The sequence below is a fragment of the Antennarius striatus genome, chromosome 7, assembly GCF_040054535.1.
Source record: "Antennarius striatus isolate MH-2024 chromosome 7, ASM4005453v1, whole genome shotgun sequence".
NCBI classification, from domain to species: domain Eukaryota; kingdom Metazoa; phylum Chordata; class Actinopteri; order Lophiiformes; family Antennariidae; genus Antennarius; species Antennarius striatus.
The window spans coordinates 23,625,242-23,646,263 of NC_090782.1; the positions used below are offsets into that span (position 1 = coordinate 23,625,242).

General features: G+C 48.4%; 3 protein-coding genes across 4 annotated transcripts; 2 read left to right on the forward strand and 1 right to left on the reverse strand.

The window, feature by feature from the left end:
- Positions 1 to 561: 561 nt before the first annotated feature.
- Positions 562 to 3,952, reverse strand: prpf38a (pre-mRNA processing factor 38A). The gene is made up of 10 exons (XM_068319534.1): positions 3,760 to 3,952; positions 3,252 to 3,411; positions 3,036 to 3,157; positions 2,596 to 2,681; positions 2,423 to 2,530; positions 2,213 to 2,319; positions 2,097 to 2,123; positions 1,899 to 2,002; positions 850 to 898; positions 562 to 776 (listed from the first exon to the last, which is right to left on the reverse strand). The coding sequence occupies exons 1-10, from the start codon at positions 3,887 to 3,889 to the stop codon at positions 731 to 733; spliced, it is 939 nt and encodes a 312-aa protein (XP_068175635.1). The 5' UTR covers positions 3,890 to 3,952; the 3' UTR covers positions 562 to 730.
- A 468-nt stretch (positions 3,953 to 4,420) lies between these two features.
- On the forward strand, positions 4,421 to 11,914 carry orc1 (origin recognition complex, subunit 1). Of its 2 annotated transcripts, XM_068319821.1 has the most exons (18): positions 4,421 to 4,639; positions 5,130 to 5,257; positions 5,341 to 5,513; positions 5,596 to 6,040; positions 6,884 to 7,139; positions 7,404 to 7,475; positions 7,652 to 7,714; positions 8,002 to 8,106; positions 8,179 to 8,395; positions 8,466 to 8,572; positions 9,541 to 9,642; positions 9,728 to 9,899; positions 10,002 to 10,109; positions 10,317 to 10,466; positions 10,612 to 10,731; positions 10,798 to 10,967; positions 11,048 to 11,135; positions 11,582 to 11,914. In XM_068319821.1, exons 1-18 carry the CDS (start codon positions 4,545 to 4,547, stop codon positions 11,774 to 11,776), a joined length of 2,766 nt encoding a protein of 921 aa, XP_068175922.1. In that variant the 5' UTR covers positions 4,421 to 4,544; the 3' UTR covers positions 11,777 to 11,914. The 2 variants fall into 2 exon arrangements, with proteins under 2 accessions (XP_068175922.1, XP_068175921.1); XM_068319820.1 differs by having other exon boundaries at positions 10,612 to 10,967.
- Positions 11,915 to 13,040: 1,126 nt separating this feature from the next.
- Positions 13,041 to 20,826, forward strand: rab3b (RAB3B, member RAS oncogene family). The gene is made up of 5 exons (XM_068319119.1): positions 13,041 to 13,270; positions 13,990 to 14,214; positions 16,831 to 16,949; positions 17,025 to 17,149; positions 18,363 to 20,826. The coding sequence occupies exons 2-5, from the start codon at positions 13,990 to 13,992 to the stop codon at positions 18,545 to 18,547; spliced, it is 654 nt and encodes a 217-aa protein (XP_068175220.1). The 5' UTR covers positions 13,041 to 13,270; the 3' UTR covers positions 18,548 to 20,826.
- Positions 20,827 to 21,022: the final 196 nt, after the last annotated feature.

Sequence of the window (21,022 nt, forward strand, 5' to 3'; positions counted from 1 at the left end):
ATAAAATTCAATGTCTTTTTCCAATTTTCTTGCTTTCAAATAGAATATGCAGCGTCCCCAATGGATTTTTGTTCATTAAAGTACAATTTGACAACTTTTGACATTGACTCCAACTTTTTAGCACAACTGTAGTTTTTTTTTCTTCACTTTATTCCATTTACACGGTCAACTGCTTGATCACGTGTTCAAAAAGAGCAAACAACTGCATCAAGAATCCAGTGGACTTTCTTTCTGGTTTGGGTACGGGTCGTTACCGTTCACCGATAGATGGCGTCTTCTCCCGGTTGGTTCTGGGTTGGGTAACGACCCTAAGATGTGCTGGAACCTCCTGCGGTGGACGAACCCAGTTAGCGATTAGCTACCTGCCGAAGGAACGCTAACCTAGGTTAGGTTCTGAGTGCAGACGTCTTTGAAGCGTCAGATTCACTTCAGAAACTCGTTATATTTTATTCTTGTTTCATGAGTCAGCAACTATCCTTCAAATTGTTGGCTGTCCAATTGAATCCCGGAGTTTACCTTAAACCAGGTGAGGGGCCTCGTTTGGATCGAAAAACACAAGACTGATGAATTACACCTTTATTTCTGTCAAAGTCCGGTCAGGAGGGACCGGTCGTGACCTGGACCACCGCTGAGGTGACGGGTCAGAGGTCCAACATCTAAAATCAACATAAGCCAACAATAGAAAACGTGAGACCAGCTAAAAACCACTGGACTGGGGGTGGAGGGGGGGTCACTCGTTTCCTCTCCGACTCTTCTTGTGACTCTTCTTTGAACTCCTGAAACGATGGAACCAAAGTTGAGGTGATGAAGACGATGGTGAACCAACCAACAGCAGCAGCAGCAGCTCACCTCTCTGGAGACTTGGAGTGGCTGCGATGTCTGTGACTCCTGTGGTGACCTGATGGAACAGAACCAGAACCACATGAAGATCAGGTCCAGTCCAGCCTTTTTTCTTTCAGGCATTCGTTAAAGACTTTCTTCTGTTGTAAAAACGCGCAAATTAAATATTTTGAATATCTGCTACTGATAATGGGAAGACTGACACACCCGGTAAATATTTGTTAGGCCCAGTGAAATTGTGCAGTTTAATTTACATAATTTAGGATTGTCCTCATGTGGGCCGGACAGGAACGTACAAAGGGCCGAATGTGGCCCCCTGGGCCGCCGTTTATCCATATCTGCCCTAAAGGGTGAAGAGGACGACTCCTGAGTGTGAAGGACCCTCAAAGATCTCGATGCAGAACAATCTGGGAGGTGAAAGCAAACCTCGGGAACACTTTCCTACACGGTGAGGATGGTGGTGATGTTGTTGTTCTTCTTTGGGCGCGTCATCTCCTCCATGTCAGACTATCTTCTTCATCCTCCTCTCTAACACCAGCTGCCCTCACGTCTTCCTCATTACCTCCATCCACCTTCTCTTTGGTCTTCCTCTTTCCTGGTAGCTCCATCCTCCTCACCCTTTCACCAACATCCTCACCACCTCTCCTCTGGACGAGTCCAAACCATCAGAGTCTGCTCTCTCTGACTGTCTCCAGGACATTTTCATCCTCTGATGATCTCAGTTGATCCGATCCAACCTGGTCACTCCTAGAGAACCTCAACATCCTCATTTCCTCCACCTAAGGCTCCACTTCCTGTCTTCTTTTAAGCTACACTTTCTAGACCATCTAGCTCCTTCTGACCTTCTCTGTAGGTCTATTTCCATTGATGCCGCGACCTCAAATCCTTTCCTTGCGCTGAACTTTTAGCGCTGAAGGACATAAAACTCCAACAGATGAGTCGGCGTAAACCGCTTATTACTTAGCATCTCTCGACAACCGCTCCTCGTGAGGTTAGGATGCTAAAAACACTTTGTTTACTGCATTAGTCCTGTAAAAACAAAGACAACGTCTGCCTACGTGTCGTCGTGTCGGGGGATTTGGTCCGGTGGTGTCTGTCTCTGGACCGGCTGCGATGGCGGCGGGGGCTCTTGCTGCGATGACGGTCTCTCCGTGGCGACGGGCTAGAAGGTCACAACAGACACCAATGAGCAGGAGCTGCAAATGTCGACATGAGCTTCAAACGCGTTGGGGGTGGGGGGACGAGGGGGGGTTTACCTTCTCCTCTTTGGGGATCTGCTCCTCCTGAAACCAACAGACACACACTTTAACGCAGAGCTCCACACACACACACACACTCGTTCGACGAACGCGACAGTGGGTGTTGCACGTACCGTCTGGGCGAGCGGCTGCGTCGGTATCGAGGCGATGGCGATCGGCGAGGTCTGTCGTTGTCGCGGTAACTGCGCCTGTGTGGCTCGGGCGTCTGGATTCTCTCGGGCTGCAGACACACAAACCGATGCAGCGGCGTGAGCGTTTGATGACAACGTGACGAGACATCCACGTCACTCCAACGCAAACTGAAATGCGTGCGAGGTCTTCACCTTTTCCTCCTCCTCGTCTTCCTCACTGCTCTCCACCTCATCCAGGTCTTCCTCCAGGGCGCTGATTCGTGGGTCTAACATCTCGGCTTCCTCCAGGACGTGTCTCTTCTGTAACACACACACAGTGGGAACACCGGTCGGGCTGCGATTGTGTAGACGGGACGCAAACCTACCTGGAGGCGGGGCAGGATGATGTCACACATCCTCTCTGAGTGGAGGAGCTCGTCGATGAACTCGTCCACGTGCATCAACTCGAATTCTAAAGGAGATTTATAACTAGATTAATTACGTCACGCTGCGCAACAGTTCTATTTGTGTGAATTTCTTCACATCCCATAATTTCTTCTGATAGCAGCCCTGGAACATTTGATTTCGTAACAGTCAGTTGTTCGTGTCTCTGAACAACATACCAATGCATTCTGCTGTGGGATGTTCTAATCCTCCACACCAGCAGGTGGCAGCAGTCTGATGCCACAAGTCTCTGGAGGCTGTCGCTATGACAACCTCTGTCCCCACTGAACTCAAGCTTCAGCCGCTTGTTCCAGACTTTTGTTATTACTAAACTGGGTTCTCTCTTCCCCTAAAACAATCAGGACGTCCAAAAGCGACTCACCTCCGTTTCTGTTCTGGGTCTTGATCTTCCTGTAGTCGTTGTACAGCGGCTCCAGGTATTTGTAGCAGTCCACGGCGGTGCCCGTTAGCCTCATGTACATGGCCCCGAGTAAACGAACGTATCTACAGAGTAGGACAGAACGGACGCCGAGCGGCGTGAGGCAGGGAGCCTGAGATGACGTCTTTAAGGACAGAACTTCACCGCGACTGAACTCACTTGAAATCCTCGTTTTTGATGAACTCCACGATGATGTCTTTCTCGGGTTGAATCTGCAGCATCTTCAGCGTGAGGCAGAGGAAGGGAGTGGGCTTGATGTTCCCGCCGTAGACTCCGCCCACATACTTCAGCTCCATGGCTTTATCGACAACCAGCTCCGCTGTGAGACACAAAACGAACGCACAAACTGAAAGGAGTCCCAGAGAAGAGTTCATTTATCTGCTGCTACAAGAACAAATAAAGTTGTCGACTGAATGAGTTTGTTTTGTTGTTGGTTTTTTTTTTTTAGCATTTTTCAAAATGAAGATCTGACTGGGTTTTTTTTTTTTTAAACGATAGACGTCAGATGACGTCACTCAACGTCACAAAAGGTTCTGTAAATGTGTTTTTTTTAAAAAACAAAACAAAAGGATTCAAACGTTTTGAGTGAATCTCCATCACAAACATCTTGAGTTTGGGTTAGCAAGAACCGACGGGAAGCTAACGCTAGCCCCGCTAGCTAACTCACCGGTCAGACCAAAGCACTCTTCTTTCCAATATTTAGACTCGTAGATCCGGGTTCGCGTGATTTTCTCCACCAGGTACTGCGGGTTGGTCCCGTGGATACTGTTGGCATCTTTCACGGTTCTGTTCGCCATTCCAACGAGAAGTGAATGGCCTTTCTAGCATAGACACAGCTCGTTAAGCGCGGATCTGAGCGATAGCCGGAAGCGTAGAAGAACACTTCCGTTCTGCCTGTTTCAAAATAAAAACGACTCGTTTCAAGGTTATTTTGACGTAGATCTACATTTATTTACATTTACGATTTTAAAAAGTATATTAGATTTAAACGATGACAATAAAAAAAGAAGGTCAACAGATTCTGATAAAATAATTGTGTAATAGATATTTTTCTCATTATTATTACTGTTTGTTTGACATATAGTTTGACTACGCTACGTTTCTAAATAATTTATATTAATAATAACTAAAAAAAACAAAGACGTTCAAAATTAAAAGTGTTTAATTAAGTTTTTTTCATTACAAAGGCCTATTTTCCTGCTATTATACTTTTTAACAGTAGGTGGCGACACGCATCATGTAAGACTATCACAGGAACCAAAGACGAAGAAACAGGAAATGACGTCATTTTCGCGCGAAAAGTCAGATCAGGTCTGTTGTCTGTTGGAGGAGCCTCTGCTGCGGGTCCAGGCGGAATATCAGGAGTGATCAGCTTCTATCCGGTTTTCAGGACATCGTTATTTATCGATCACCGTTTGTTCTGGGCTCGTGTGCAAGTTTGTGAGGCACGAGATGAAGTACGTCACCAGGCTGAGAGTGAGACGGGAGTACAGGTGGTGCGGGGAGCCGCTGAGCTTCAACCGGAAGCTGCAAACGTTCGAGTACCGGTGAGTCCTCACCTCGAACCACCTTCATTCTATTTTGTCATTCTCATCGTTTTCTTTTATTTTGCGTGTTGAGTCTTTGTTTTATTCCGTGAATCAAAGTAACACAGCCTTTAAGATGAATGTCATGTCCCGGCTCATTAACCCTGGGGGGGGTTGTGGTCACATTCCAACGACCGCTGTTGAAACCCCTTTTGTCTCAACGACTGTTGATGAGGGTGTCGAAGGGGGGGTCGTTTAAATGCGAGTTTCACCTTTGTATGCTAATGAGGGTCATTAGCATGAGACACATCACCTGGATTAATCTGCTGACACAATCTTTTTGGGAGTTTCCAAAGGACCTGATTGTAAATGGGCGAAAGGCCACCATCCCCCCCCCCGTTCAGAGATGGCTTCTCCACTTTGACGTGGATGGCTTCCTTCACTCCTTGTGATAAAATCCTTTGTCAGGATTTTATTGTGAAATTCCAGCTGCTACTTCCTCCTCCTTCAGCTCGTTAGCCATCCGCGTGGAGGGGCTTCCCAGGACCGCCTTCATCAAAACCAACCAGCACATCCTCATCGAAAGCGACGACGACGACAATCCGTACGTGGCCAGAGTCGTCCGGCTGTTCGGCGACGGTGAGATTGGTCACGGCGAAGCGGTTGCCGCGGCGACCCGGAGGCTCGCCGCTGATCGTTTCCTCTGTCTGCGTTTGTTCTAGAGAGCGGGATGCAGATGAAGGCGGCGGTCCAGTGGTTCATCCGGGTTTCTGAAGTGCCTGTGGGCAAACTGATGCTGTTGGGCCGGGAGCCCCACCCACAGGAAATCTTCTTCTATCAAGGTCGCAGCTGCGAAGACGAGATCGACGCCAAGTCCATCCTCAGACCCGTGGAGGTGAGGGTTGATGACACCCGTTTACTTCCTGTGTAGCTTCCTGTGTAGCTACTAACATAATGGTGCATTCCCTCCGTCACAGGTGAGGCATGTGGGCGGAACCGCTCCGTTCCCGCCCTCCGGCGATGAAGACGTGCTGTACGTGAAGCTCTCCTGGGACTCCAAGACCTTCAGAGTCGTGGACCCCGCTCTCCTGGAGGGGGGCGCTCCAGATTCACACACCCCTCCCCAGCCCAAACCCTCCTTACCCCCCTCCACTTCCTGCTCCCCACTTGCAGCGGCGCCGGCGTCTCGACTCACACCTCGGCGGGCCCTACCGACCCCCGACCTGACTGTCATGCGCAGGGCCGCGTCGGGGGCGGACGTTAAATACAACAAGCTGGCGGTGAGCGCCGGGAGGGGCGGAGTCGCGGAGGCCGAATCGCTGCACTCCTCCACCAAACTGTCAGCATCAAAATGCCTGAGCGCCAAGAGGAGGGGGGCTGCGGCCGGGACGCCCGGCGTCCGCAAGAAGCTGGAGCTGAGCAGTGAGTAACGGGGAAATGGGGCCTCGGCAGGGGGCTGACCAAAAACAATTACAGGACATAAAAATAATGGATAGTAAAATAAAATAGAGGTTCAGGTCGTTTGTAGTTCTGCCGTCCTCAATAATAAAAATACACATGAAAATAATCCGGTTTACGTCATTTCACTGGAATTAACGTCTGACCACCGCAAATACCGGAATCTACAAGTCACTTGAAAACCCATAAAAGCTCATAATATCATGTTGCTGTACAATAAGGATTTAAACATATAATATATTAAAATACGTACGTATAGTTCCAATATCTACCGTCACTCGTGATTCCCATGATCGTTTGAATCCAAATTAGTTTTCGGTAAACTTTAATCCTTATAATTTAATCCTTGAGGAGAAGAAGAAGAAAACGAGGTAGGAAACAGGGAACTCTCCACCATTTTTAAAGATCAACAGGAGCAGTCGGAGTCAGCCGTTAATGATCCACTGTAGCATGTAGCTTACCCTGAGAGTAAAAGAGGAAGAGGAGTTATGGCGGGTTGGAGTTGTCATCAGATGGTTACCACTATCACTATCGTCACGCGTTTGTTTATATCTACGAATGTTTGTAAGTCAATTGTTTGGATCTGGTTCGTAATGTTCATAAGTTGGGGACTAGCTGGATATTTTCTCTAGTTTTAATGGCGGCATCTCATCTTCTCTAACGTTTTATTAACATTTCATTTCTGATGGAACCAATGAGCTGTGATCTTGAGGAACCAGCAGTGGTTCCATTACATCATTCTGGTATCTGATTGGTTAACGTTCACAATGATGACATCACCACTGACCGTTTCTGCCGTCCCCTCAGGTCCAGGCAAAAATCTTCCAGTGAGCGTAGACCTCCTGAACCAGCTGCTGGACGAGGAGTCGGACGTGCTGTTGGCTCAGAGGCTGTCGGCGTCGCCCCCCCAGGCCCTGCCCGTCAGCCTCGTCCCGTTCAGGAAGACCCCCAGTCCGCCCACCGCGGCTCTGGGCGATATCCCGATGAAGAACGCCACCGTTGTCCTCGACAAGTACTCCTGTCAGACGACCAGCCCTTCGTCATCTCCAAGAGACGCTAGCAGGTTAGCTTCCACTGTTGTGTTTTAGTGATTTACTGATGCATTGTGGGATATGATAGGTAATCATGCTTTCAGAGCAATCGCTGCCACCATTAGCCGCTAGCTTGAAGAACCGCCTGCAGGTTCTTCACGAGTTTAAGTCCACATGGTTTTCTGGTGGAGAGGGGCGGGGCTTCTTGTTCTTGACCCTCATTGGTGGACAGGTGCGTCCCACACCTGGGGGAGTTTGTGGTTGTGGATTAGGAGCTGAAGTCTTGTCTCTTCCAGGAGGGGGCTGGATCAGAACCAAACCGTTCAGACGCCGAAGCTGAAGAGGAGCTGCACCACCAGGGGGCAGAAGTGAGTCAGACCCCAGGATGAGTCTTGGGGTGTGAGGGGTGGGGGCAGACAAAACGAGCAGGGGCAGACAAAACGAGTAGGGGCAGACAAAAGGAGAGGGGTCATTTTGTGTGGGCGTCGTCACGACGACCAGTGGGTTGAGGTCTGACCCGAATCCCTCACGTGTCTCCGAGCAGAGCGACGACTCCTTCACGGAAGATGGACGCCAGAACCCCGAAGAGGCCGGCGCTGGCGGCGCTGTGAGTACCTCATTTAACACAACTTTATTTATAAAGCTCCTGTTAGCCTCCAGATTAGCATCGTTAGCACCAGGGGTTGGACTAGTTTTCACGCCATCACGATGGAAGGGAGAGAAATTCAAATACCTCTAATCAGCTTCCTCTGCTCTGATGATGATGTCATCAACTCTAATGATGATGTCATACTCAATATAGAACCTGCAACCACTAAAATGACTCCCCAAAGGGGCGGGGTTTGGTCACGTGGTGGTAGAACCTGAATAGCTGTTCTCTGCTGGTGCCAACAGGGCGGAGCTTAACCACGAAGACTCTCCGACGCCCGCCGCCGCCACGCCGAGGAGCTCCAAGAGGAAGTCGGCCCAGCTGGTGTCGTCACGCATCAGGAAGCAGCTGTGAGTCTTCCTGGCCAATCAGTCGGCGCTTCAGCTCCTCTACGTGCTAACCTTCGATGTCTGTCCAATCAGGAGACTCCTGGACAACCAGCTGATGTCGGACGGCGAGGAGGAGGAGGAGGAGTTTGTTCCCTCTAAGAAGGAGCTGCAGAGCAGCAGTGAGGAGGATGAAGAAGAGGCGAGCGGCGAGGAGGCGATGAAGAGGCGTCGACCTTCCGCTCCTCGTACGCCATCGAGGTGTCCGACCCGCTCCTGCACCAGAACGCCCAAAACCACGCCCAACAAGAAGGTAGGAAATTGGCGGCCGGAGGTCCCGGAGACGGACCGCCGGCGTCTCACCCGGGATTCTCTTCCATCAGGTCACGCCAGGAACGCCTCGGACGCCTCGCCACGCCACTCCCAGCATCCCCGGCAGGTCGCTGCCGGTCCGACAGCCGGCCAACGTCCTGGAGGAGGCCAGGAGCAGGTGAGACGGGGACACGCCCACGGGAACCAGGTGGTTGTTGGGTTTTGCGTCACGCTGCAGCCTGATTGGTCGATGGGTCTGATGCGTTAACTCATCGGCTGCCAGGACTAAACCTGCACAGAAAATTGAGCTCCTATAGAACAACATTAGTTTACAGATTAAAGTCTTTAAGGTATCTGATAACGAAAATAAAGTCAAGTAAAGTGATCGTTCACTAAACCTTTAAATAAATTAATAAAATGGATCGTTAGCAACAGGTTGTTGTTTATCTCTATAGCGTCAAGAGCTAACAGCTGTGAAAATAAGGAAAAGGCAGAATTTAAATACTTCAGGTTCATTTTAACTTTTTATTTTTTATTTTTTCCTTAATTTGTCAAACGTAGCAAAGTACTATTATTATTATTATTATTGTTTTTTTCCAGAGGCTAATATTTTAGCTTCAGTGACGCCTAAACAGTTATTTACTTCTATAAAACAACAAAAACAACACAGAGAAAGGGCTTCTGGTGGTAAAATCATTCATCTACTAATAAACAACTACATTCAACATCTAATTTTCACAGGAACTAATTATTTGTTAGTAAATCTGGTGGCGCCGGCGCAGCTCTCTGGGGGGTCAGAGGTCACAGCGACGGGGATGAGATTCAAACCTCCTCCGGTTCCTCATCTTTTCTCACGATTGTGACACAAAACATTCTCTGTACGAGTCTGAACCGCCTGAATTTGTCCGACTTCCAAAACTATAGCGATCGTAGGATATTGATCGGGGAGCTCCGCCCCCTGAAACCCATCTGTAGATGTGATTGGCAGCCGGTGAGTTGATCGAACGGTAAACGGAACTAAACCTGCGATTGCCCGCAGGATGGTTCCGCGTCTTCTCGTTCGTGGCTTTGGGTCCGACTGATGGTTCTTGTTGAGAGTGATCGGAACCAATCACTGATCAATCACCTGACCTCGTGTGTGTCCAGGCTTCACGTGTCCGCCGTGCCGGAGTCGCTGCCCTGCAGGGAGCAGGAGTTCCAGGACATCTACAGCTTTGTGGAGAGCAAGATCCTCGACGGCACCGGAGGGTAAGACCCCGATCGGGGTCCGGGTCGACTGGGATTATTCCCGATGACATCATCTCTCTCTGAGCCCTGATTGGTTCTCTTCCAGCTGCATGTACATCTCCGGGGTGCCGGGCACAGGGAAGACCGCCACGGTCCAGGAAGTGATGCGCTGCCTGCAGCAGGCGTCCGACGCCGACGACGTCCCGCCCTTCACCTTCATCGAGATCAACGGGATGAAGATGACGGATCCGCATCAGGCCTACGTCCAGATCCTGCAGGTGAGGGGGGTGGGGGGGTGAAGGCGAACTCTCACACCTGAGTCGAGACCCGTTGGGTGAACACGCGACGCGTTCGCTGACCGTCGGAAATCTCCTCCGCAGAAGCTGACGGGTCAGAAGGCGACGGCCGACCACGCGGCGGCTCTGCTAGAGAGGAGGTTCAGTAACTCCGCCCCCAGGAAAGAGACCACGGTGCTGCTGGTGGACGAGGTGGGGGCTCAGCTCCGCCCCCTCTGGTGGCGTATGAGCGCCGCCTGAGGGCAGGACGGACACACACACACACACACTGATCGTTAATGAACGAGCCATGTTTGCTTAAGCTAAGCTAACTCAAGCGGAGGAGGAGGTGAACTGTTGCTTTAATTCTTTGGTTTTCTGTTTGAGGCCTCTTGACCTTTGAACCTTGACCTTTGGCAGCTGGATCTCCTGTGGACCAGGAAGCAGAACGTCATGTACAACCTGTTCGACTGGCCAACGAGGCGCCACGCCCGCCTGGTGGTGCTGACCATCGCCAACACCATGGACCTACCGGAGAGGATCATGATCAACAGGGTGGCCAGCAGGCTGGTGAGTGGGAGGGGCTTAGGGTTAACTAGGGTTATGGTCATTTTCATTCATAACCAGAAACAATCTGGTTTAAAACACCTGAAGAAGAAGGGACTGGTGTAAAACATCTGGTGGGCGGAGCTTTGATGGGCGTGTCCGGTTCCAGGGTCTGACCCGGATGTCCTTCCAGCCGTACTCCTTCAGGCAGCTGCAGCAGATCATCACCTCCAGACTCAACAAGGTCAAGGCCTTCGAGGACGACGCGCTGCAGCTGGTGTCCCGGAAGGTAGCCCCGCCCCTCACACCACGCCCCTCCACGCCGCCAGCGCTCACTCTTCTTCTGCTGTCACAGGTGGCCGCCTTGTCGGGCGACGCCCGGCGATGCCTGGACATCTGTCGCCGGGCGACAGAGATCTGCGAGCACACCGCCGCCGACCCGTCTGCCACGGGATTGGTCGGGATGAGTCACGTGATGGAGGCGCTGAATGAGATGTTCTCCTCCCCCTACGTCACGGCCATCAGGTGGGAGTCGGCTTCGGATCAGGAGGCGTGGCTGTGGGAGGCGTGGCTGATGATGTCATCTCCCTCCTGTGTGTGTCCAGGTGTGCGTCGGTGCAGGGGCAGCTCTTCCTCAGGGCGGTCATCGCCGAGTTCCGACGGCTGGGATTGGAGGAGGCCACCTTCCAGCAGGTAGAAGTGCCGCGATTGGTTTACTTTGGAGGTGGGCGGGGCAACGGGCCTAAACAAAAACAGTTTTGTTTCCCCACTTGAAGTTAAGTAACTATAAATTTCACACGTCTGTTGGAGAGTTTGGGACACAGTTTAGCTGTTACCACATGATCCAGCCGCTATGCTAAGCTAAGCTAACTAGCTGTAGCATTTAGCTCGAGCAGCATCTCAACCACTTTTCTGTCGTTTTGCATCTAAAATGTTGCGACGAATGAAAAATTTTAATTCAAGGAGACTGTTTCATTTATGTAGATGGTTACCATGACAACCCAGTTCAGGTTTGGAGACTAGCGATGCTAATCTGGAAGCTAGGACCACCCTCAGGTTCTCTTGGCTCTCTGGTTCTGCTGGTCTTTGGTGTGATCGTACCTCCTGAGTGAAGTGCTTCCCTGTGTTTTGTCTGTCAGGTGTTCGTGCAGCATCAGGCTCTGTGCCGTGTCGAGGGCCTGCCGCCCATCGGGGTGTCTGAGGGTCTGGGGGTGTGTCAGCGTCTGGGAGCCTGCCGGGTTCTGCTGCTGGAGTCCAGCCACCTTGGAATCCTGCAGCGGGTTCGGCTCAACGTGAGCCAGGACGATGTGCTTTATGCCCTTAAATCTGACTGAAGGAGGCTCCTCCTCCTACCGGCCAACGCTTCCTGATTGGTCGTTTTATTTTTCCATGTTTTCCACATGCGCTGTGTTTTGTCTGTCTTTGGTTTTTAAATTCTAACTTCTTTTTGGAAGAATAATTGCTGAAATAAAATCTACCCAATGAATGGTCAGTGGTGTGTTTTTTGTCCTGAGTGTCGTCTGCAGGTGTTTTTAGGCGGCACGTAAACTGATGGGGGTCACATGATCCAGCCGGGCTTAGATGAATACGGTGGGTGTAGTCGTGGGGCACCCAGGGTCCCAAAAGTTTATCCTTCCTGTTAAAGTTAATTTTCTTTGCTGATGACAAACGTTTTTATAAAGTTTCTGAAAATTATTATAAAATCTGCTTCAAATGCAATAAAAATGACAAACATCTGGGTTGTAATTGGTTTCAAACCCAGAACAGGAGGAAGCTGCAGGTTATTGATAGATTTGTGTCAACAGATCAGGATTTAAATGATTGTAAACACCCAGAGTCATGACGTCATCTTTATTTCAAACACCTGCAGCTGATTATGGGTGGGAGGGGCTAGGGTGTGGCCAGACGACTTCAGTACTTCCGGGTTGTTTGGGGTCGACATCCAGGTGGAAGTAGGGAGTGGTACAGTAAGGGCTGAGGGGCTGGTGACGTCACATCTGGACGTGCGCCCCCCCGTGGACGCCCGCAGCATCGCAAGGACGCGCCAGGAAGGGAATTGTCACGTGACCAGTTCGATTGCTAAACTAGACTATTTATTCATCAGCTGTTGATGGATCGATCAGAGAGTAAAACACGTGACGTCCTGCTGTATTGATCAGGTGTGATCAGCTGATTAGTTCCTGCACCTCTATGGCTCTCATGTCGTCTGCAGACATGCTGGGACGGCAAATTGATTCATCAGTGGTGATCAGTGCACGATTGATCGATGATTGATTGGTGATTGATTGATTGATTGATTGATTGATTGATTGATTGATTGATTGATTGATTGATTGATCATCCCTGATGAAGCTGAGCTCAGGTGAGCTCACCTGCAGCAGGAAGAGGAACATTTATCGATTTTCACCGATGCTGCTCCTCGGTTATGAGTCATGGAGACCAAACGACTGCGCGGCTGCAGAAACTCGCGTCCTGATTGGTCGAGGATCCGCCTGCAGCCCGCGCGCACGGAGGACGCTCCATTCACACCGGAGCCGGGCGGGGGCTATTTTTAGGAGGGGCGGGGACAGGCAGCAGACGCCTCTGGAAAGACTCCCGCATCTCTCCGCTCCACCTCGATTTTTACGCAGCATGTCAGCTGGAAGTCGCGAGTGAAGAAGCCGCGAGTGGAGAAGACACCTCACCTAAAACCGGAAGGGAACGTCACGCGGCCGCCGATTCCACGGAGGAGAGAAGCGGAGCTCCACGGAGGACACGACCGAGGCTCCATTCTCATTCCGGGAGCAGCTGCCTCCATCAGGTGCCGAGCAGACAACCGCCCAGCAGAGGTACACACACACACACACACACACACACACACACACACACACACACACACACACACACACACACACACACACACACGCGCGCACACACACACACACATTCTTACATACACAGACACATGCACACACACACACGCACACACACACTCTTACATACACAGACACATGCACACACACACACGCACACACACACGAACAAATACACACAGTCACGCAACACACACACGCACACACACACACATACATACACACACACATTCTTACATACACAGACACATGCACACACACACACACACATACACACACACACACACACACACATTCTCACATACACACACACACACGAACAAATTCACACAGTCACGCAACACACACACACACACACACACACACACACACACACCTGATGGTGCTGCCTGATCCATAAACGCCGATCACACCTGAGCCACGTTCATGTTGTGATATTCTAGTACATCAATGACATTTACTCTATAATATTACTTCTATTACATGTAGTAGAGTAACTCCAGTTAATGTAACAGAGTAACTATCAATGTAATAGAGAACAGAGTAACTATCATGTAATAGAGTAACTATCATGTAATAGAGTAACTACCATTAATGGAATAGAGTAACTATCATGTAATAGAGTAACTACCATTAATGGAATAGAGTAACTATCATGGAATAGAGTAACTACCGTTAATTTAATCATCTTCCAGATGGCGAAGGTAGACCAACGCTACGGCCAGCGAGACGGCTCCGACCAGAACTTCGACTACATGTTCAAGCTGCTGATCATCGGGAACAGCAGCGTGGGGAAAACCTCCTTCCTGTTCCGCTACGCTGACGACTCCTTCAGCAACTCCTTCGTCAGCACCGTGGGCATCGACTTCAAGGTGAAGACGGTGTACCGCAACGACAAGAGGATCAAGCTGCAGATCTGGGTGAGCATTTAGGAGAGGTGGTCCACAGCAGAAACACCAGAACCAGGTTGGTGAAGAGCCAAGACGCTGCCTAGCGTTAGCAAGCAGAATGCTAGCTCGAAGTTCTGGATCAGATGTCCAGAGAGAACCTCTGGTGGAACTGAAGCAGGAATGTTCCAGAACTGAAACGGAACAGGATTCCAGAGGAACCAGAAGCTGGACTCAGGGTTTGATCAGGTTAACAGCATCTTATCAGCTGAAGAGTCGAGTTAGTCCTCAAGATACAAACAGCCAACTTAGGAGCATTCGTATATACGAACAACTGACTTACAGACATTCGTAGGTAAGAACATCCGACTAACAAACATTCGTAGATACGAACATCCGACTTAAGAACATTCGTAGATATGAACAACTGACTTACAAACATTCGCAGATAGGGACATACAATTTATGAACATTCATAGATATGAACAACTGACTTACAAACATTCGCAGATAGGGACATACGATTTATGAACATTCATAGATATGAACAACTGACTTACAAACATTCGCAGATAGGGACATACGATTTATGAACATTCATAGATATGAACAACTGACTTACAAACAGTCATAGTTATGTAGTTTGTAACTACGAACAAACGCACCTCATTGTCCTATTGCAGGACTATTGTCCTGCAGTTCCCCTTTCTGCCACAACCCCTGCGGGGGGGGGGGGCAGCACCGCTGCAGCTCCAACGCCCGTTTACCCCTCTTGTTGTTGTTTGTTGTTGTCTCTGTTAGCCTCTCAGAGCGTCAGGCTTCCTACTGTGGATACTTTACTGTTTATCATGGAGGACCAGGTTGGGGACTACCCGTATCTAGAAGAACCGGATATGCTGGTCATATAGAACCAGACTGCATATTATGGGATGTTGTGGAGAAGCGTCTGGGGAAGAGATGGTGGTGCTGAGGAAGACGAGGGTTTGACTGGGACCAGGATGGACTGGATTCAGAACCAGTAGATTAGAGGGACGGTCTGGTGGGGACATTAGAGACGAGGCTGGTGGCTATGTAGAGAGGAGGATGATGAGGATGGATGAAGATGAGGAGCAATGAGGAGGTGAGAGAGCGAGGAGGAGACAGAGGGTGACCTCCAGCGGGACAGGACACGTGAATCCAAAAAAAAAACCACCCCACACACACGCAGTGTTCTGCTGGGAGGACGGAGAAGACGCACACCGACAGCATGTGTCATCCGTGATGATGTTGTTGCCATGGCAACAGCTCTTCATGCTCAGTCACTGCTCATTGTGTCTCTCTCACACACAGACACTCTCACACAGGCACACACACTCTCACACAGGCACACACACACACACACACACACACACACACACACACACACACACACACACACACACACACACACACACACACAGTGCTGGCTTCAATTAAGGAGACCTCTCATGGAGAACAGACTGAGTTCCGGCAGGGGGAGGAGTGTGTGTGTTTGTGTGTGTGTGTTTGTTAGTTGGTCGATCATCTGTTTAATTGGCTGGTTGGTCGGTTGGCTGGTCGGTCGGTCGGTTGGTTGGTCGGTTGGTTGGTATTTTAGAGCACCGTGTTCCCAAACAGCCTCGTCATCTCTTGACAGAACATCTGGAATGAGCTGGAATGTTGACTGGAGGGCAGATCTGTTCACCAGCGTGAAACCATAGGCTGTTGGAGCATAAGAGAAACACACACACACACACACACACACACACACACACACACACACACACACACATACACACACACACACACACACACACACACACACACACACACACACACACACACACACACACACAGTCATCATCTGAATGAACGGATAGTGTTGGAGCATCCATACAACAGGAGAAGCAGAGGAAGTGATGATGAGCTAAATTTAGCAGCAGACCAGCTGGAGAAACGATGATGATGATGATGATGATGATGATGATGATGATGATGATGATGATGATGAGCAATGGTTCAGAATCAAACACGGGATTTAATTTTGAATAATAATCACTTTACTTCTCTGCAGATGTTTTATCAATATAGAAATTAAACATGAGATTTCACCTGATCACATGACCCCGGGGCTAGTTTACCACCAGGTGTAGTCTAGCACAAGGTGTACTTTAGGTACCAGTTGCAGTTCAGTACCAGGTGTAGTTTAGGTACCAGGTGTACTTTAGGTAGCAGGTGTAGTTTAGTACCAGGTGTAGCTTAAGTACCAGGTGTAGTTTGGTACCAGGTGTAGTTTGGTACCAGGTGTAGTTTAAGTACCAGGTGTAGTTTGGTACCAGGTGTAGTTTGGTACCAGGTGTAGTTTAGTACCAGGTGTAGTTTGGTACCAGGTGTAGTTTGGTACCAGGTGTAGTTTAAGTACCAGGTGTAGTTTGGTACCAGGTGTAGTTTGGTACCAGGTGTAGTTTGGTACCAGGTGTAGTTTGGTACCAGGTGTAGTTTGGTACCAGGTGTAGTTTGGTACCAGGTGTAGTGGAATCCGTTCTGTAGTGGCGTTCGTTCTCAGACCAGATCTGGTATGACACCGTTTTCTACTCAATGGCGCTCCAGGTTCTCCTTCCTGTAGTTTCCTTTGACTCTTTTTGTGTCCAGGACACGGCGGGGCAGGAGCGTTACCGCACCATCACCACCGCCTACTACCGCGGCGCCATGGGCTTTATCCTGATGTATGACATCACCAACGAGGAGTCCTTCAACGCTGTCCAGGACTGGTGCGTGACTGCAGAGACGCTCCTGCGTTTGTGTCTGTGTTTGAGGTATAACACAAATTTAAATTGTGTTTTCAGGGCCACTCAGATTAAGACGTACTCCTGGGACAACGCTCAGGTGATCATGGTGGGCAACAAGTGTGACATGGACGAGGAGCGAGTCGTACCGCCAGAAAAAGGGAAGCACCTCGCCGACCAGCTGGGTGAGACCCCCAACAGATGCTAACGCACGCCAAGACACACTAAACCTACGAGTGTATGTTCACTAATGTTAGCTTATGCTAACTAATGTTAAAGATCATAGCTAATGTTAGCTTATGTTCATAAGTTCAGAGGTCATACCTAACGTTAGCTTACGGTCATTAATGTCAGAGATCATAGGTAATGGTAGTTCATGTTCACAAATATCAGAGATCATTGCTAATGTTATCTTATGCTAAATACAGTCAGAGATTATATCTTATGTTAGCTTATGTTTACTAATGTCAGAGATTGTAGCTTATGTTAGCATTCATAATTATGTGCACATACAGTATGTTAGCTAATGCTACATATTGTAGCCCGTACTGGGTAATGGGTAATGTCGGCTACGTTAGCTGACATCACCGGTCGCTGGTTACTAGTCGCTGGTACCTTCTCTACGCTGAGGTGGTTTCTGAGCAGTAGTTATGCGAGGACCGGCGCTGAGCTCCTAGTAGAACCTGTTACCCCGGAGGCGTGAACCTAAAACCCACGACGGTGTGAACTCCTGTCAACGGAACATCTTTCAGCGAATGTAAACGCTGCCGGCGGCTTTCCTGCACACAGTCTCGCAATGTTAGCGATCTAATTTTATTAGGTACCTGAAAACCGCCCCAGGTCAAAGGTCAAATCACATGACTTACATCAGGTTTTTGGTTTATCATCTCCTGACGTGAAGAGCGTTGGTCATATGTTTTTATGTTTGTTACTGGAACAAATATTCCACATTCTTTGAATGTGTTTGTTCCCAGGTAATCCCTAATCTGTTTGTTCCGCTAACAGGGTGAAACCTGTTAGCTAGCGGAGCACAGGAAACACCGTTTAATTCGGGCGTGTCAAAGGTACACAGGGTTGGGTTTCATCTGTTGAATATTCATATGTGTGTTTTAACGTGAATTCCACCAATCAGAGTTCACTACCGTCTTTTCTAAGGACGTGCGTGTCTCACCTGGAGCTACTGTTTAAGCAGCGCCACTGGTTCCACCGCATCCCAGTCCTCTGTCCCATCAAAGTCAGCCATATTTAAATGAGGAAGAGGAGGAGGAGGAGTTAAGAAATGTTTAAGATTTGCGTTGATGGCTCAGAGCTCACGCAATGTCTCTTAGCCAGGAAGTGATCAAATGCTAATGTTAGCCATTATCTACCTGGTGAAACCCTGCTTCTGTTCCCCTGTAGGCTTTGAGTACTACGAGGCGAGCGCCAAGGAGAACATCAACGTTCGGCAGGTCTTCGAACGCCTGGTGGACATCATCTGCGTGAAGATGTCGGAGCGCGTGGACGTGGAGGCCCCCGCCGCTCCGGGTTCCAAGACCACCAGACTGACGGATAAGCCCGCCCAGCTACCTCAGAAGTGCTGCTGATCATCCGTCAACGTCTGTCCCTCTACGTCAACGGATTTCCATGTTCCTCCACCCTCTGCTTTAGTCCATGTTTGTGAGCAGTCGCTAATCACCGCTGCTTTCTGCTAACATTTATTCAGCTGGTTTCACCCACTGCCTGTCCCCACGTAGCCAAGGTCGTCGTAGGAGGGGCGGCGGTTCACTCCAGACGTAATCTTCATTTGGCCCGTTTGAAACAGTCCTTGAGGCTGCTCCTGCAGGAGGTTCTGGGTTTGATGACGGTCGAGCTGGCTACAGGAAGTTAGCACCAGAGAAAGGCAAGACAGAGTCAACACTCACAGGATGAGTTAGCCAACTGTTGCAGCTAATTGACTGCTAAAAACCTAGCCAGGCTTGGTTTCTAACCGGCTAAGAAAGTTGTGTTCAGCAGATAGCAAATAGTCACAGGAGGAGTTAGAGCAGTTTCCATTGTGAGGTTTTTTTGTTTTTGGTCATGTGATGTACAAAGCTAGTTGCTAATGTCCTATGATCTTAAAAGATCTGATCTGAAAGGATGTTCAACTCAAACAAACTCTAACCCTGACCCCTAACTCTGAGCTAACCTAACCGTACCCCAACTTTAACCCCTAACTCCTTACCCAACCCTAACCAAACCTAAATTTAACCCCCTAGCTCCTAATCCTAACCTAACTGCTAACTCAACCCTAACCTAATTTAACCTAACCTAACCTAACCTAACCTAACCTAATCTTTAACCTAATTTAACCTAACCTAACCCTAACCTTAACCCCAACCTAACTATACCCTAACCTAACCCAACCTAACCAAATCTAACCTAATCTTAACCCTAACCTAACCAAATCTAACCTAATTTTAACCCTAACCTAATTTAACCTAACCTAACCCTAATCTAACCTAATCTTAACCCTAACCTAATTTAACCTAACCCAACTCAACCCTAACCCAACCCAACATAACCTAACATTGCCTAACATAACATAACCTAGCCTAGCCCAGCCTACCCTAACCGAACCTAACCCTAACCCCAACCTAAACTAAATAAATGTGTTGGTTTATCTTGAGCCCTACCCCTTTGCTAGCACCAATCCCAGGCAGAACCTGAATCAGGTCTTGTTTGGAGTGTCAACAAGTCAGCCCTGCTTCTTCTCCTGACGGTTAAACAAACAACTCGAGGGCTGCTCAGGCTCACCGGCTTACAGGCCGCCGTCGTCCCCAGTCGTGTTTCAACCCGGTGAGCCTGCAGCCCAGTGAGCTGCTCCCAGTTTGAACTACCAACACACAAACCCAGCAGGAACCACAGCTGGAACCAGAACCCACAAACCGGCCCCAAGCTTAAGTTGGGTTTCTTTAAGAATTTGTTTGGTATGAATGAGAATAACTGTGGCGGCTGCAACGACGAAGGATTAAAAAGAGACAGACGTATATTACGACTAACACACATGAACAGACAACTGTTAATCATGAATCATTCATTTAAAACATAGAAGTCATGATTCCACACACATCTCCTCTGACCAGTGAATTAAATGCAACCCATTTTCATTTTAATGATAAATCTGAATAATTCTCAGACTAAGTATTCAAAAAATCTGATATTTATTTGCATCTCAGATGGCATTTTTATTTTAAAGGCACAAAACAAATTCAAATCTACAAATACAGCTCTGAGCTTTTCATCCTCATATCTGTTCATTTTAGCATCACTGATTACATGTGAGCAGAGCTCATGAATGGGTGTTCTCTCCTTTAGCGGGTGTTGTCACGTAGCCGTGAACGGGCGTGTGTGAGAGTGTGTGTCAGTGTGTGTGAGGTGTTATAGCAATCACGTTGTTGCATATGATCGTCATGATATTTATTGAGTGTTAAGGTTTTTGTGTTTGTGTACAGCATCTTTGACGGAAGTGTGATATTTTGATAACGTCATGTCATTGGAGATACAGTCCGTGTGCATAAATGAAAGACTTGAAGTAAAATTTTAAAAAAAATCCTGCCAAACTGTTCTATAGCGACCACAGTTCTATGTGTAACTCCTCACCTGTGTCTTCAGATGGATAAAACATACAATAATATTGACATTGTCTTCATATAATTATTTTTTAAGTGAATTTGTAAATGATAGAATTAGAAATGACACTGGTGTTTAGTATGAATTTATTTTTCTGCGGCGTATATCATAGATAAATTATATAGACTTCATGTAAACTTGTCGTTCTTCGGTTCACTCCTGTACGGGGCAGAAGCACAAAGTGATTGTACAAAATATTGTGAATGTTTGTATATTATAGATGCAATTTAATATAATAAAAATCATGAAATTTATTCTCGAGAGTTTTCAGATATTATTCTCTCCGGTTTAATCAATGATGATAATTTTACTGTTTATATCTGTTCCACTAAACATCCTTAATGACTTTTATTGTCTTTACTGACACGCTTTCTTACAAATCAGTTTATAAAAAATAAAAAATCATTGCA